Below are 14,825 nucleotides of genomic sequence, written 5' to 3' on the forward strand. Positions count from 1 at the left end.
GTTGACTGAACTACTAAAGTCCAGCAGCTGGACAGTAAGTCTGAAGGTCAAAGATCTGAGATCTGCAGTCGTTGCCCGTTTGATCAGTAAACAAGTTTCAAGCATACAACAGGATTTCTGTTCCCAAAAACAGATTCGTCATCAAAAATCAAGGAAACTGCAAAAATCTTCTGCAGATGATTCGTATCTGAAAGTCACGTCCTTAAGAATCCGAGGACGCAAGACCTGAGTCTACATCTGGACCTTCAGCTGATCCGTGTACTGTTCACTGAAGCCAGAAATGGTTTCAGTGGAAGGGAAACTGGGAGGACAGGTGAGGCAAACTACAGAAGAGTGGACAGAAGGTCTGACGATGCGAGCGAGGAGTCCAAATGAGACATTTTTGGCTCAAATCTTCATCAGTATGTACCGTCAGGAGAGAGGTACAGCTGTAACACAGGTGGAGGTGTGTCGTGGTTCAAGGCCAGTGGAGTTTATTAGACCACCTTCCATAACAACAACAAAACACACTTTTTTATGCTATTATTTAATAGCCACATAATAAACTGAATTCACCTTTGTTATATATAAAAAAGCTATTTTTCATGAATGCAAGTAAATAATTTCTTAATCAGAAACTAATATTGTGCTTTACAATTTTTTCAGCTTTTTCTCTAAAATTAAATAAGAAAATGTGTCGATAACTAAAATAATTTTAAAATTAAAAGTATGGTTTTCCTTAAGGAGCTTGCACTCACTGGTCGATTAACATTATAGAAATTTTAAAAACCCACTTTGGTAAAAACCAGTACTGTTCATTTAGAGCAGCTGAACACGTTTGCCTGAAGCGCGTACTCAGGAAACACTCGTCCCAGTGTCAGCCGGTCACAACCAGCAGCTGTAAAGTTTCTAATGAGAAATCATCAGTAGATTAGTGTATGTAGACTCTGAGGAAGCCACAGAGTAGAGTGGAGCTGTGGATACGGAGGGGTAATAACTCCACATGGTTTCATGCTTTTCATCATACTTTATTCTTACGGTTGGTGTTTCAACAATACTCGGCTGCAGCTCTGCAGCTCACAGCCTCACCATCAACAACAGTTCAGTTCTTTCTTCTTTTCAGCAGGTGAGGCGTGATTGCTCGTGCTGCTCAGGTGTGTCTGCCTTCCCTGCAGCCGCGCCACAGGTAGATATGTTGGAGCAGAGAGGAGAGCTGAGATCGGGTGGTCGACAGAAGGCAGGAAAATGATTGGACCAAAGTGATGACAGCAGAATCGAGTGTGACAGAGCGACAAAATGGAACGTAAAAAATAGACCATCAGGCCAAACGACCAAGAATCAGGACACAGGAGTGAATACAGATCTTTCTTATTGAACATCCAAGTAAGTTTAATTTTTTCGATTTGCAGACTTTTATTTTTTAGCGACGACTGCAACAGACTGCTCATCTGTCCAGGACACGTCTCACCTCATGATAGCCGGGGTAGGCTCCAGCACGGTGACCCTGACCTGCACAACAGGAAGAAGATGAATGGATGCTTCTTGATCCAGGTCATGTTACGGGACTGCAAGAAATACCAATTCTTACCCAGATTTTGGCACCATAAGGATGTTTCAAGGTAAAACAGCAATTCTATCAAGCTAACATCAGACAGCAGCTAAAGTTAGCATCATAAGACAAACCAGAACCCTGACAGTGATTTGAAAAAGGCTTGTAGAGTTAAGGTGTTTTGGTTCAGGTGTGTATCTTTGTTGGTTTAGCCTCTTTTTAAAGAAGGAATATCAATTATGAACGACACTTATTAAACCACAAAGGCTCATTTGATTAAAGAGCCTCAGCCAGACAGGGACAAATGGAGCAATTTGTTTAAATGTCACCTTTTCTGAGCACTTCTGATTCCCTGCTGCCACAAAACAATGTTAATGATGCTTTTAAGCTATTATAATCATTTCCAGCTCCGGCTTTCATCGAGGTAAAGAGTCTCAATAAAAATGTCAGAATAAATGATGAATTGGTTGGGACTGGCAGCTGATGTTAAGGTCAGACAAAAAATCCAGAAGAACCCAAAAAGGAACAAAATCAAAGAAGAAACCAAGAAGATAAAAATACCAACTTGTGAGATTATCTTAATGAGAGGTGGTGGAGATCCAGATTTGGGAGATAAGTCTTCAGTTTTCCCCTTTTTCTTCTTCTTTTGGTGGTATAGAAACAAAATCCCAGACTCAGGAGTGTGAAAGGACAGAAAGTTCCAGGTGGGCACATTCGTTATGTTTTTGGGCGTTTCAACTTTAAACTCCAACAATGCTAGTGTTAGCGGCGCTAACGGCTGCAGACAGGAAGATACTGCCAGCACCGGAAACGTGCTCGTCATCTCCGAGCATGAAGTAAAGAGAGCCTTCAAGAGAGTGAACACCAGGAAAGCAGCAGGACCAGACGGCATCCCAGGTCGTATCCTAAGAGACTGCGCATACCAGCTAGCTCCTGTGTTCACTGAGATATTCAACATCTCGTTATCTCAGTCGGTGATCCCCACATGCTTCAAAGAGTCCATCATTGTTCCTGTCCCGAAGAAACCCCACCCTGCTTCTCTCAATGACTATCGCCCTGTAGCCCTCACCTCAGTAGTGATGAAGTGCTTTGAACGCCTGGTCAGAGACTTCATCATTTCTTCACTACCAGACACACTGGACCCACTACAGTTCGCTTACCGTCCAAATCGTTCCACAGACGATGCCATCTCTCATCTCCTCCACACATCACTCACTCACTTGGACACTAGAAGGGGGAATTATGTTAAAATGCTCTTCATAGACTACAGCTCTGCATTTAACACCATAATTCCCTCCACACTCACCACCAAGCTGGAGCATCTGGGACTCAGCTCATCTATGTGTCTGTGGATCTCCAACTTCCTAACTGGCAGACCACAGGCAGTAAGGATGGGCGGACATGTCTCAGCCTCCACCGCTCTCAGCACTGGAGCCCCCCAGGGGTGTGTTCTGAGCCCCCTGCTGTACTCTCTGTACACATATGACTGCGTGGCCACTACCAGCTCCACCACCATCATCAAGTTTGCTGACGACACCGTCGTGGTGGGCCTGATCTCTGATAACAACGAGACGGCCTACCTGAAGGAGATTAGGAATCTGGAGAACTGGTGCCAGAGGAACAACCTCCTTCTAAACGTCAGTAAGACAAAGGAGCTGATAGTGGACTTCAGCACTAAGCAGGAGAGGAACTACCAGACCCCCGTCATCAACGAGTGCCCAGTGGAGAGAGTGGACAGCTTCAAATACCTCGGAGTTCACATCACGCAGGACCTGTCATGGTCCTGTCACATCAACACCGTGGTGAAAAAGGCCCGACAGCGTCTCTACCACCTCAGACGCTTGAGAGACTTCCAACTGCCCTCCAAGGTGCTCAGGAACTTTTACTCGTGCACCATAGAGAGCATCCTGGCGGGAAACATCTTAACCTGGTTCGGGAACAGCACCATGCAGGACAGACGAGCTCTACAGAGGGTTGTGCGGTCAGCTGAGCGCACCATCCGCTCCGAGCTCCCTGACCTGCACTCAATCTACAGCAGGCGGTGCTGGACCAAGGCCAGGAAGATGGTGAAGGACCTCAGCCATCCCAACAACAGACTGTTCTCTCTGCTGAGGTCAGGAAAGCGATTCCGCTCCCTGAAGACCAACACAGAGAGACTGAGGAGGAGCTTCTTCCCGCAGGCGATACGGTCTCTCAATCACACCACCACACAGTACTGACCCACACATATGGTTCTTACACACACACTGGACTTTCTGGACTTTGGTTTTGCACAACACTGGTCACTATATTCTTCATTTCCAGTTAATACTTGTACAGCTGCTGTTATTGTGTATATATTTATTTATATTTCTTCATACATTCTTATATAGTTCTATATTGTGTATTTTGTTGTACAGTTATTTTATTTTCAACTTTAATTTATATATTTTATCTTATTCTTCCCAGTTAAATTTACCCTTCATTCTAATTTGTGTTGTACAGTTATTTCATTTTTAACCTTAATTTATATTTTATTCCTTCCTAGTTAAATTTACCCTTTTTAATTTTTCATATTTATTTCCTATCTTATTCATAGCCTTTTCCTTTTTTGTTTTCTTTAGGTCACGAGCAGTTGTCCAAGCATTTCACTACATATCGTACTGTGTATGACTGTGTACGTGACAAATAAAATTTGAATTTGAAATTTAATTTGACACCATGTACTCCCTGTCTCTGAGAGAGTGCTTCAGACACGATGCAGGGAGTATTAAAGGAAATCAGAGCTTCAGTGACAGCTCAGACAGCCCAAAGGACATTACATAACCTTTATACAGCAGACAGCATCCAAGGGGGAAAAAGACGTTGCTTTGTCAGTTTGGCATAAAACTGCAAGATTAAAGTTTGCAGAAGAACATGAAAAAAGCCTGACGAATATGTCAAAGTGTCTCTGTGGTCAGATGAGCTTTCTGTCTAACATTCACACTCTAATGAATGCATCAGGACCAGTTCATCTTGCCCAAGGATACTTTGGCATCAAACTAAAACTGCCCAGGATCAAACCACCAACCTTCCTCGACCTCCTGAGCCACCTGACAACAGCAGCCAGCTCTCGCTCCCCATCGAGGAGACAAACCCCGGCAGTGATACTGTACAGCATAGTGGTGCAAAGTTATATAACTTTCATGTCTACACCATGAATGCATCGCAGGAATAAGGGTTCGAGGTGTAAGCGGGGCATGACATCATGACCTTCTTATTGCTGAGCCAAACTCACTCTGCAGTATTGTGTGTTAATCTGCCAATCAGCTTTAACTACTCATTTATTGAATGCCATTCTGGGTAGTTCCAGCCTACTGTAGCCTCTGGTTATTACACACTAATACTGGGGTAGTTCCAGTCCATTGTAACCCAGGTTATGAAACAGTGATACTGGCAGAAGCTGGTATAAGACAGTTGTGGTGGACAGTGTCTTGCGTTTCCTCCTATAACCACTGATATCCAGTTTTACTGGCTCGAGACCGTTTTCGTTATCACATTCACCTGCCACAGAAGACATCCCTGGTTTGACACTGGAGGAAACTCAAATCCCTGCAAGTGTTGGGTAAGAAAGAACATCTCTGTTAGTGCCAATGTTAGCACCTGCTATGAGGTGACAGAGCTTGCCACTGCACCACCGTCCAATTATGAGTCTGGACCCTGTGTTGTTTGTTTAGCAGCACAGTACTCACTACTTTACCTGCACTGCAAAAAGAAGGCACACTCCCGCCTCTGTCGGCAGATCATTTAGAACAGATTCAGATCCACCTGAATGTCTTTTGTATTCATCCTGAGCTGCAGGCTCAGCAACATGCTGCCTGTGACCAACTCTCAGACTTTCCTCGTGTCCCGTTGAGCTCAGTCACGCCTGCAGTTTATTTGCAATCCCCGATGCCCCCGAGTGAGCGGAGAGTCAACTCGGTCACCATCTTGTTAAAGGATGATTACAGCAGTACCTCCAGGCTCAGGATTCACAAACATGACATCCTCACACCTTCAGAGAAATATTTCTTGGCCTAAAGGAAACTGAGAACATTGATTGTGTAACAGTATGAGTATCTGGCTTTTAAGACGTGCAGTTCAGCACGGAGACAAACACCTTGATGATGGAGATGATTCACCCTGTGAGGTTATATAAAGAGAGAGAGGGAGGCCATACAGTACCGTCTCCACAACTACAAATGTGCTCCTGAGTAATGAAAAGACCTCTGGAGAGAGAACGAAACAGACTTCTCCAGAGCTTCACTCTTCATTTTGTTCTGTATTTTTATTTTGATGTGATATTTGGAGATATTTTTGTACCACATGCCTGGATTCTTATGAAACCATCACTGAGCATCCACTTGTTGAGCATGACTTCATTTTTTCTCCATATTACTTTTCAGAATAATGTATATAAACCAGGCTCATTTGTGATACAGAAATTTTAATAACGCTAAAATCACTCTGAAGGCAGTGAAGGACGGAGATATCAGGAAAGATTAAAACCAAAGCTGCAGAGCGAGAGGAGTCTCGATTTCTGCTGCAGCGTTTGAATGGTGGGGTCAGAACTGGGTGTAAAAGATATGAAAGCAAGCATCCATCTTGCCTTGTATTGACGGTTCAGGCTGCTGGTGGTGTAATGATGTAGAGGATATTTTCTTGGCCCCCCTGATGTCCACTGATTGTTGCTGATCATGTTCATCCCTTTATGATCACATGAAGAGATCAACTCTCAAATGCGTAAATTAAAGCAGACGACTCGTAAGCTGTTAGAAATGGCGTGTCACAGATTTAGAGGATCATCATTTAGTCTGGAGAAATAGTTTGCTGCTTTATAAGAAAGCCCTCCGCAGAGCCAGAACATCTTACTATTCATCACTGATTGAAGAAAATAAGAACAACCCCAGGTTTCTCTTCAGCTCTGTAGCCAGGCTGACAAACAGTCAGAGCTCTGTTAAGCCAACCATCCCTTTAACGTTAACTAGTAATGACTTCATGAACTTCTTCACAAATAAAATTTTAACCATTAGAGGAAAAATTACCAATAATTATCACACAGATGTAACATTATCTACAGCTACTTTCAGCACCATTGATATTCATTTAGACTCTTTTTCTCCAATTGATCTTTCTGAGTTAACTTTGGGATGAACCGGTTTTTGTCTGAGTGTGTTGCTGGGTCTGAAGTACACTCCAAGCACGACCGAGCCACACACTCAGACAAAAACTGGTTCATCCCAAAGACAAAACTCCTAAACACAAGCTAACAACACACTGTATGCTGTGCAGTGCGGCGAGGAATGCTCAGACCTCTACACCGGAGAGACCAAACAGCCACTTCACAAGCGCATGGCACAACATAGAAGAGCCATCTCGACGGGACAAGACTCAGCGGTCCATCTGCATCTAAAGGTCAAAGGTCACTCTTTCGAGGATGCCAATGTTCACATTTTGGACAGAGAGGACGGATGGTTTGAAAGAGGAGTGAAAGAAGCATCTATGTCCACTCAGAACTCGCTATTTGTCAGATTCCTCCTGTTTCGCTGTTACATCATGCGCGGTGTCCTTTAGTGTTCCTTCAGTTTTCAGATGTGCAACATCTGAGATCCCTTTCCAGACGCCTTAACGCCCACTCACATCCTTTGACCTCAGCAAATCACATGATAGGGTGGGGCTAGGTTTCACAATGGATTCACCTGAAACCTTGGCTGATTGTGACCGATACCCGTTTAGATTAGGTAGAGGATCAAGAGGGGGTCCATTACCCTCTTGGGGGACACTGCCATACTTGTTGCCATGCTTACTTGTTCCTAGAGTATTTAAAAGTAGAACAGGAGGCGGAGCCTTCAGTTTTCAGGCCCCTCTTCTATGAACCAGCTTCCACTTTAGGATCAGGAGACAGACCGCCTCTTTACTTTTAAAATTATGCTTCAAACTTTCCTTTTTGACAAAGCATATAGTTAGCGCTGGACCAGGTCACCCTGATCAATGTGAGGTGTTTGGAGAATAAGATGGAGGAGCTCAGTGAGCTGATTGAGACCAGAGGGAATGCCATGAGTGGAGGCGACTCATGATAAGTAACCTGCAGGATATAAGACGGGTGTCTTCAGCACAAGCAATGCAGGTTGGTCTCTGTTATGACCCAGGTCATCATTTCTTGTGTTGCTTTTGCTCCTCCCACCTCAGGGGGGTGTTGTTCGTTTTCTCTGCCTTTTTTGCTTACGTAAGTTCCGGGTGGAGGCTAACCACTGGTTGAAGACTGAGGGGGGCTGGCTATAAATTGGGACCCATCAAACTCGGCATGGCCTGCCTACTTCCTGCTTCCAAACAGGCTGTGTGTTTAGCCCTGTGCTTTATGTTTAGCTGTGTGTTGAAGTTTCTGTGATCGAAGAACTAGATTGTTGTTTTTGTAAATATTGTAAATAGACCTTTTCTGATTGAGCTGGCAGTTTTAGGGATGGGAAGCCTTGTTTTTTTTCAAAACCTTTGTTCTAGTGATGGCCAAATGAAGCTTTTAGCATTGAAGCTTGAGTTTAAAAACTGTTCATTACTCGCTTTTCAACACGGTCATCTCTGGTGACATCTGGTGGCCAAAAGTATGAGGAACAGCTTGAATCTACACATTAAAGTGTACTGCTTGATTCTGACCGCCCACTCTACAGAGTTCACAGTTCTGTCTGATATTGGGCCGTCCTTATGTTGCTTTGAACATGTATTTTTGGGTGAAAAAATTATGTCTATTTCTTTAATAAATAAATATGATCAATAAACATTTCTTATTTAAACATGACCATGGTTTGGTATTTCTTTGCTTGTGACTTCTTGATGTTGGTAAATACAATAGATAAAAAATACATATAATATACATATAATAATGTACAACACATTACCCTATGTATGTATATATATGTATATATTGTACTATTCTTAGTTAGCGTATTGTCTGTCTTGTCTTAATGTTGGTTTAAAATGGAGCACTGTAACAAAAAATAATTTCCCCCAGGGATCAATAAAGTATTCTGATTCTGATTCTGATTATAGAGTAGCTTCTGCTGTGAGGTTCTCCCTCCAAGTACTTATGCAATTAAATCACTGGACAGGTGTGTTTATAAATAATATGATATTAGGCCAATTTTCTTATACATATTTTTGACCTGGGCTATAATTGATTGTGAACTGGAAAGTCAAAACATGGTGTATTTAAGGTTATCCTGTTTGGTGTTTATTTACGAAGAGAATTTGTTCCACTGTGCGATGGCCGAGTCTGTTTGTTGTCTTTCTCCTGCCTTAGAGAAAATCCTCTCACGTGGAACAGACGATGCTGGAGTGACTAGAAACTGGTAGAAATGCAGGTGTATATATATATACACAAAACAAAGGCAAACAACAAGAACAGAAACCTGGCAAACCCACCCAATTGACCAAAATCGCCATCTCTCGCCATCAAAACACAAGTCCCACAAATGATTCACTTCCTTATAAACCACTGAATCAGGCACGGAAGCAGCTACGTTGTAAATGAAGCCTCGAGTTAGTGCTTCTGAAACAGTGTGTTGGGTTTTTTTGACACCGGAGCGTCACGACATCATGACTTTTTTTCTCCTGTAGGTTAGGAAGGCCGTGTAGGTTGTACACGGTTGCTGTGTAGGTTATGAGGCCTGTGTTTTACTTTGGATTTCTCCTGATAGGTTAGTTCTGTTTCATTTCTAGAGCGTTTTGTTTCTTGTTTTGGCCACGCCCACCCCAACGTTTCTTACCTTCCAAGATTAATAAAATACTCGGTTTTTGTAAAACTGCAAACTCTGTGGCAGCATTGGTCCTTCCTTGGGAACAGGAAGCGGGGGCGTTTTTATGTGTCGCACTCTGGTTTCGCAGTTTTCCTTGGCTCTCTGAGGACTGACTGGCATCTAAATGGGATTTTTCAAGCTGCCGTGTTACGTCTGTATTTTCTTATAATCTCTTTGCCCAAGCAAAGTGTACCAACACTCCTTTAAGGGTGACAGTGTTTACTGTAGAACTTGTGTTGCTGAGTGTGCCTGACATACACATTTCAATTCATGCATGCAGAAGCAAATAAAAGTAGAAAGTCTGAGGTGTGAAGCCTTGGCGCCTGCAGCCATCTATTAACCCGACAAGGTCAAGACAGTGACGGCATAACGATGACGTTTCCTTGGCAGAAGCGCCGGACGCCCCGGTGTGACTCCTTCTGTTGGCACTCGCTGGAAATTTTCCAGCCAAACACAAAAGCAGCTACAGAAAAAAAGCAGCATTTTCTCCTCCGTCGAGCCTGACGCAGCCTTCCACCGTCGACTGTTTGAGTGTTGCCTGGAAACCTGCTCGAGCTTGCTTACATGTAGTAAAATGGGAACATCGGCACATCCCTCCAACGCACCATCACATCGCCACAGCAACGATGGAGAACGGGCTGGCTTCGGTCCCACATTGCTGTCCTCTCATTGGAGCATCTGCCGGCGTCGTCTTGCTGGCCACGCCCACTGTTACATCGCAGCTTCAAAGCTGGAAGCAGCTGTCAGATCTAAAAGCTTCCCACACCTGGTGCCAATGTGGAGGCTGAAGAAGTGAGGCTCAAGATGTTTGAGCAGTACTGTAACTAAACACGTGTTTAAATTCTCTATTGCAAAAATGTGAAAGTTTGTTGGAACCTCTGAGATGTGGAAACACTTCAGCAGCTCTATGTTTCACTACTTTTATTCAGCTGTATTCAGTTCTCGTGTTTTATGTGAAGGGATCCTTTTTGGTTTGCACGTCTTGGTTTTTCCTCACGTTGTACACTTGGAGAACTTTCTGCAGTTGAACATGTCTGCGTTTTCACTCCGACGCTGGGATTTCATGAAGACATGGCTGACCGTGATGAGTTTTAACCCAGAAGATGTTGTTTCACATGTACAGTAGTTACCGTGGCCCAAATGTCTCAACAAACCTGACTGCTGGTCCATATTAGGTCCACCTGTGGGTAAAATAAGTCGAATGAAGACCAAATGCTGTCTACAGAAAACTGCACGTGGACCAAACATTCATTTGTATCTGGCAAGAACTAAAACTTAGTGTCAGAGTCCCCTGTCTACCCAGCTGGCTCAGTGAGGCTGCAGGTATTTGTTATTGTTTTTGCTTCTCGCTCGCTCGCTCTTCTCCTCGCCTGGGCGGAGCTCATTGTGGGCTCCCACTTTTGGCCAACACACCTGGAAGCAGTTACTCAGCTGCAGCTTATTATCCTCCCACTCCCTGCCACTATTTGAGGAGGCGGCTCAGTTCTTCTGATCACTCGAACGTTGTACGACACACGTCACCGTAACCTCGGGTCAACCTAATTGTGATTTCTTGTATTTTTTTTCCGGCTTTGATTTCTCGTCTGTTGTGGACTTCCGTTGGATTGCCTGAACGTGTGCAAGTTTGCACAGTAGACGGGAGCGAGTGGAGTGCAGAGAGTGGATCGTTAAGCATGGAGCCCCTGGATTCGCCTCACATTCTGCATATAGTCACTAAGTGTTTATGTGTCTAAATAAACCTTTGCCCTTTCCTTCAAATCTGCTCTTGAGTCTGTTCTGTCATTCGAGACACTTGGAGCCCAATCCGGTCTTTAAGTCCAACGTCATTAGCGGTGTCTGGGCCCAAACTCTGCTCCAGGTCCCAAAGTCAAACGAACACTGCAGGATCACTGAGAGTTGAAAAACTGTCTGATTTCTTTCATCCGTAATAAAATGATCAGTGTGGCTGCTCTGCCAGGTGTAACAATTAAGTTTAATATCCAGGTATCCATGAAAACCGAATTTATGAAATTTAACAGAGTTAGAAGTTAGGAGGGAGTTAGCTCGCTAGCTTCCATCTAAATGTAGTATAGCATGTTCTGACAGAGAGATTTTTGAAACTAATTCAAACATACAGCTCTGTTATCACTTCCTACATAAATGAAGACAGAAAACTAAACAGCAGTGACGTTTGTAGGGTTACTGAAGTTGGGCTAGCTGGTATATAATGATGTGCTACGTGACCGCTAGCTACACAGCTATGTTAGCATAATAAGCTTCTGGGCCCAGGATACTCTACGTTTATTAAGGCTGTTGTGTTTTTTACATGTTTTAATGCTTTGTATCTTGTTCTATTTAATCTCAGCAAGACCCTAAAAACAGTCAGTGATCACTGTCGGCCTCTCTCGGTTTTTATTACCGTTAATCATTTTAAAGCTGTTTTTAAAACCTTACGATGTAACTACAGCCCAGCCCATGCAGCAGTATATGAATGACTAACCTCATATTGTGGATGGATTATCTCAGTTGTTCTCCTGGCTGAAGTTTGGTCCTTTTACAGCATCCTGCCATGCGATTACATTTGTCCCGAAAAATGCAATCCTTTTTCGTTGGGCTTTTTTCCCCTGAACTTTATTAAGCAACAGTATACAGAGAATGTACACAAATTGGAACATAGTTAACATATGCCAGGGGTGTAATGTAAAAAGTTACATACATTCAAATAATTTGTAATTAACACAAATAGTAATTATTTTATAGCCTTTTTATTAAGTGATCTACTAATCAATTTTATGTAAGATAGAGTATCATTATAGTAGTGTTTAAAATTAGGCTTTTGGCTACTGTATTTGCATTTGTGGAAATAGAATTTAGCTAAGACAATTAACAAGTTTATTACAAAGTATAGATTTTTTTTGCCTTCGAAAGAAACAAAATACAACATTTTCCATTTCAGAGTAAAGTCCTTGTAGAGCGAGTCTACTGAAGTCTGTCCAAAACGTTCTAGCATGTGAACAGATCCAGAAGATCATTTTGGCTTCCACAAAATCCACAGATCACATTTATGTCCCTTTTGAACTTTGTCATATAATGATTAGCAGGATAATATTTATGAAGTATTTTGAATGAAACTTCTTTTGCTTTATTCCTCACAAGATACTTGTTAGGAGTGGTTCATACTCTTTTCCAAGTAATGTCACCGACAAAGGAATTGCAATAAGAAATCACCTGTGGAACAGAGATTCTCTCTGGAAGCATTTGGAGCAGCCTTCCTCGCGTCGCTGTGACGTAATCGCCCTTCAAATGCGGCCCTGAATGGGAACGCAGCTTATGAATGCGCTTTTATCCACGTTCACCTGCCGCTGATCACGTCATCCACCGGTCCCAATTCCTAGACCGCATCCTTCGGAGACCGCATTTGAAGGTCTAAAACGTCACAGCCAGGCGACGAAGGCTGCTCCATTTCCCCGGATCCTATCCCAGAATTCATAGCGCGGCCCAGCCAGTAGCAGCTTCCAACAATGGCGGCAGATACAGGGTCGGTAGAGATGGCATCGGAGGAAAGCTACATTTTTAAATGTAAGGTATTCTTGAAGTAGCGATACAAATGTTAAGATGTTAAAGTTAATGTGAGTTTAATTTTAAATGTTAAGGTGAAGTTGTTGTTTTTTACAGTCGTTGAACATACGTGACTGTAGATGACAGTCCCGCTCTTTTTTAACATAAAGGTTAGTTTGAATATTACTCTTTCTGGGTCACAAAATAAACTTAGATTTGAGCTGTGTCCAAAGTCAGGATCTGCATCCTTCGGAGGACCCGGCTTTCGCGGTCCATGTGGGCCGGGTCCTCCGAAGACCGAGAAGGCCGCAAGTGCGATGCTGTGAAATTGGACTGTCTGGTCTTTACATCTGCGTCACCAGCTGTCTCGATGGAGTTTAATATAACGTGTTTATTAACCCGAGGAGCGAAAGACCGCGAGGCGTTTGAAAACGATGTGCCGGGAGCTCGCTTTCCTCTCCGGCTCTACTGAGGCGGCTAGCTATCGAGCTGGGTCGTAACAGACGTCTCCGAAAACGTCGGAGCACGTTTGCAGATTTGTGCTGTCTTAATAAATCGAGTAGATATTTGAAGTGTACACGGCTACATTCTCACCGTAACGTATCTTAAAAGTTTATTTTGTGACCCAGAAAGCGTAATGTTGAAACTATTAAAACGCATCGTTTTCAAACTCAGGTTAAACATGATGTACAAGTCACTTAGATCAGCGGTCCCCAACCCCCGGGCCTCGGACCGGTACCGGTCCGTGACTCGTTTGGTACCGGGCCGCGAGAGTTGAGGCTCAGGTGTGAAATGTATGGTTTTCAGGGTTTTTATCGGTCTTTTCACGTGTGTTATGAATAAATTTTCTTTTTTTCGGTACCGGTACTAGTTTTATTTTGTTGTATTTATCCGCGACACCTTAAAGGCCGGTCCGTGGCGCAAAAAAGGTTGGGGACCGCTGACTTAGATAACGTAAAAATGTTATTGTTTGGCTTTATCAGTGTTTTATTTGTTCCTGAGTAAGTCGGTTTGGATTACAGTTATAGTTTCACACAGCTGAATAAACGTTAAACAGTCACGTGAGATGCTCGAGAATTTACTCCTTTTATATTTCAGGGAGCAAAGAGCAGACGGCTGAGTTTATTAAACTCCGCGGAGACAACGAGCACCTTTTCACCGGTGCTAAACACTCAGCCGCTCTGGGTTGGAGGTACAGTAACAGTATGCAGTTTTTAATCTGTTAGGCATGCGAGTGCTTTTTAGTTCGTACATTTTGTTGTTGCTGTTCAGGGATTAACGTGATTGACATGTTCCTGTGCTTTCTGTCTGTTAGGGCAGTTCTTGAGAAGATGGGCCTGCTGGGAAAAATCACCCCGTTGCAGGCCAAAAAAAAATGGGACAATTTAAAAAAAAAATACAAAGTATGTACAGTCGTATTCAAATATGGATTTTTAACTATAAGTTATTAAACGTGTTCATGTAAACGTGTACTGATGCTGTTTTTCTCAACACCACTTTTGATTTCCTCTGCCTTTAGGATTGCAAGTATCCAGGGTCAGGCGAGGGAGGGATTGAGAAGCCCACTGCTGCTACATGGCCCTGGTTTGCCCTTATGGATGAAGTGTTAGGACAGAGGCCTTCCACCAGGCCTCAAGTCCTAATTACCTCCATCCAGGACAGCACTCCAGGTCCCAGTTCAGCCGTAGGACACCAAGCGTGGGATCAGGAAGAGCAGGAGGATGATGGCCAGCTGGAGCCAAGAAGGGAAAAGAGAAAGAGGAACTGGGAGAGCGAGTTGTTGGATTTGATCAGAGAGGATATGAGATTGCAGAGGGAACTTGAGGAAAGAAGAGCAGAGGAAGCACGACAGAGAATGGACAGGCTGTTTGGGTTATTGGAAAAACTTGTTGAAAAAAAATGTGTAAAGTTCTGTAAATAAAAATCGCTGTGAATGCTTCAACTTTGAGTTATTTTTTTCAAACTATGTACAA

At 43.3% G+C, this 14,825-nt stretch overlaps 1 protein-coding gene across 2 annotated transcripts; it reads left to right on the plus strand.

Annotated features, from left to right (window-relative positions):
- Positions 1–1,178: 1,178 nt before the first annotated feature.
- Positions 1,179–14,794, plus strand: LOC101487285 (uncharacterized). Of its 2 annotated transcripts, XM_076889435.1 has the most exons (5): positions 1,179–1,362; positions 1,436–1,598; positions 13,951–14,044; positions 14,168–14,255; positions 14,372–14,794. In XM_076889435.1, the coding sequence occupies exons 2-5, from the start codon at positions 1,589–1,591 to the stop codon at positions 14,771–14,773; spliced, it is 594 nt and encodes a 197-aa protein (XP_076745550.1). In that variant the 5' UTR covers positions 1,179–1,362; positions 1,436–1,588; the 3' UTR covers positions 14,774–14,794. The 2 variants fall into 2 exon arrangements, with proteins under 2 accessions (XP_076745550.1, XP_004556896.1); XM_004556839.5 differs by lacking the exons at positions 1,179–1,362; positions 1,436–1,598 and adding an exon at positions 12,626–12,873.
- Positions 14,795–14,825: the final 31 nt, after the last annotated feature.

This window comes from Maylandia zebra, linkage group LG10 (assembly GCF_041146795.1).
Source record: "Maylandia zebra isolate NMK-2024a linkage group LG10, Mzebra_GT3a, whole genome shotgun sequence".
NCBI lineage: Eukaryota > Metazoa > Chordata > Actinopteri > Cichliformes > Cichlidae > Maylandia > Maylandia zebra.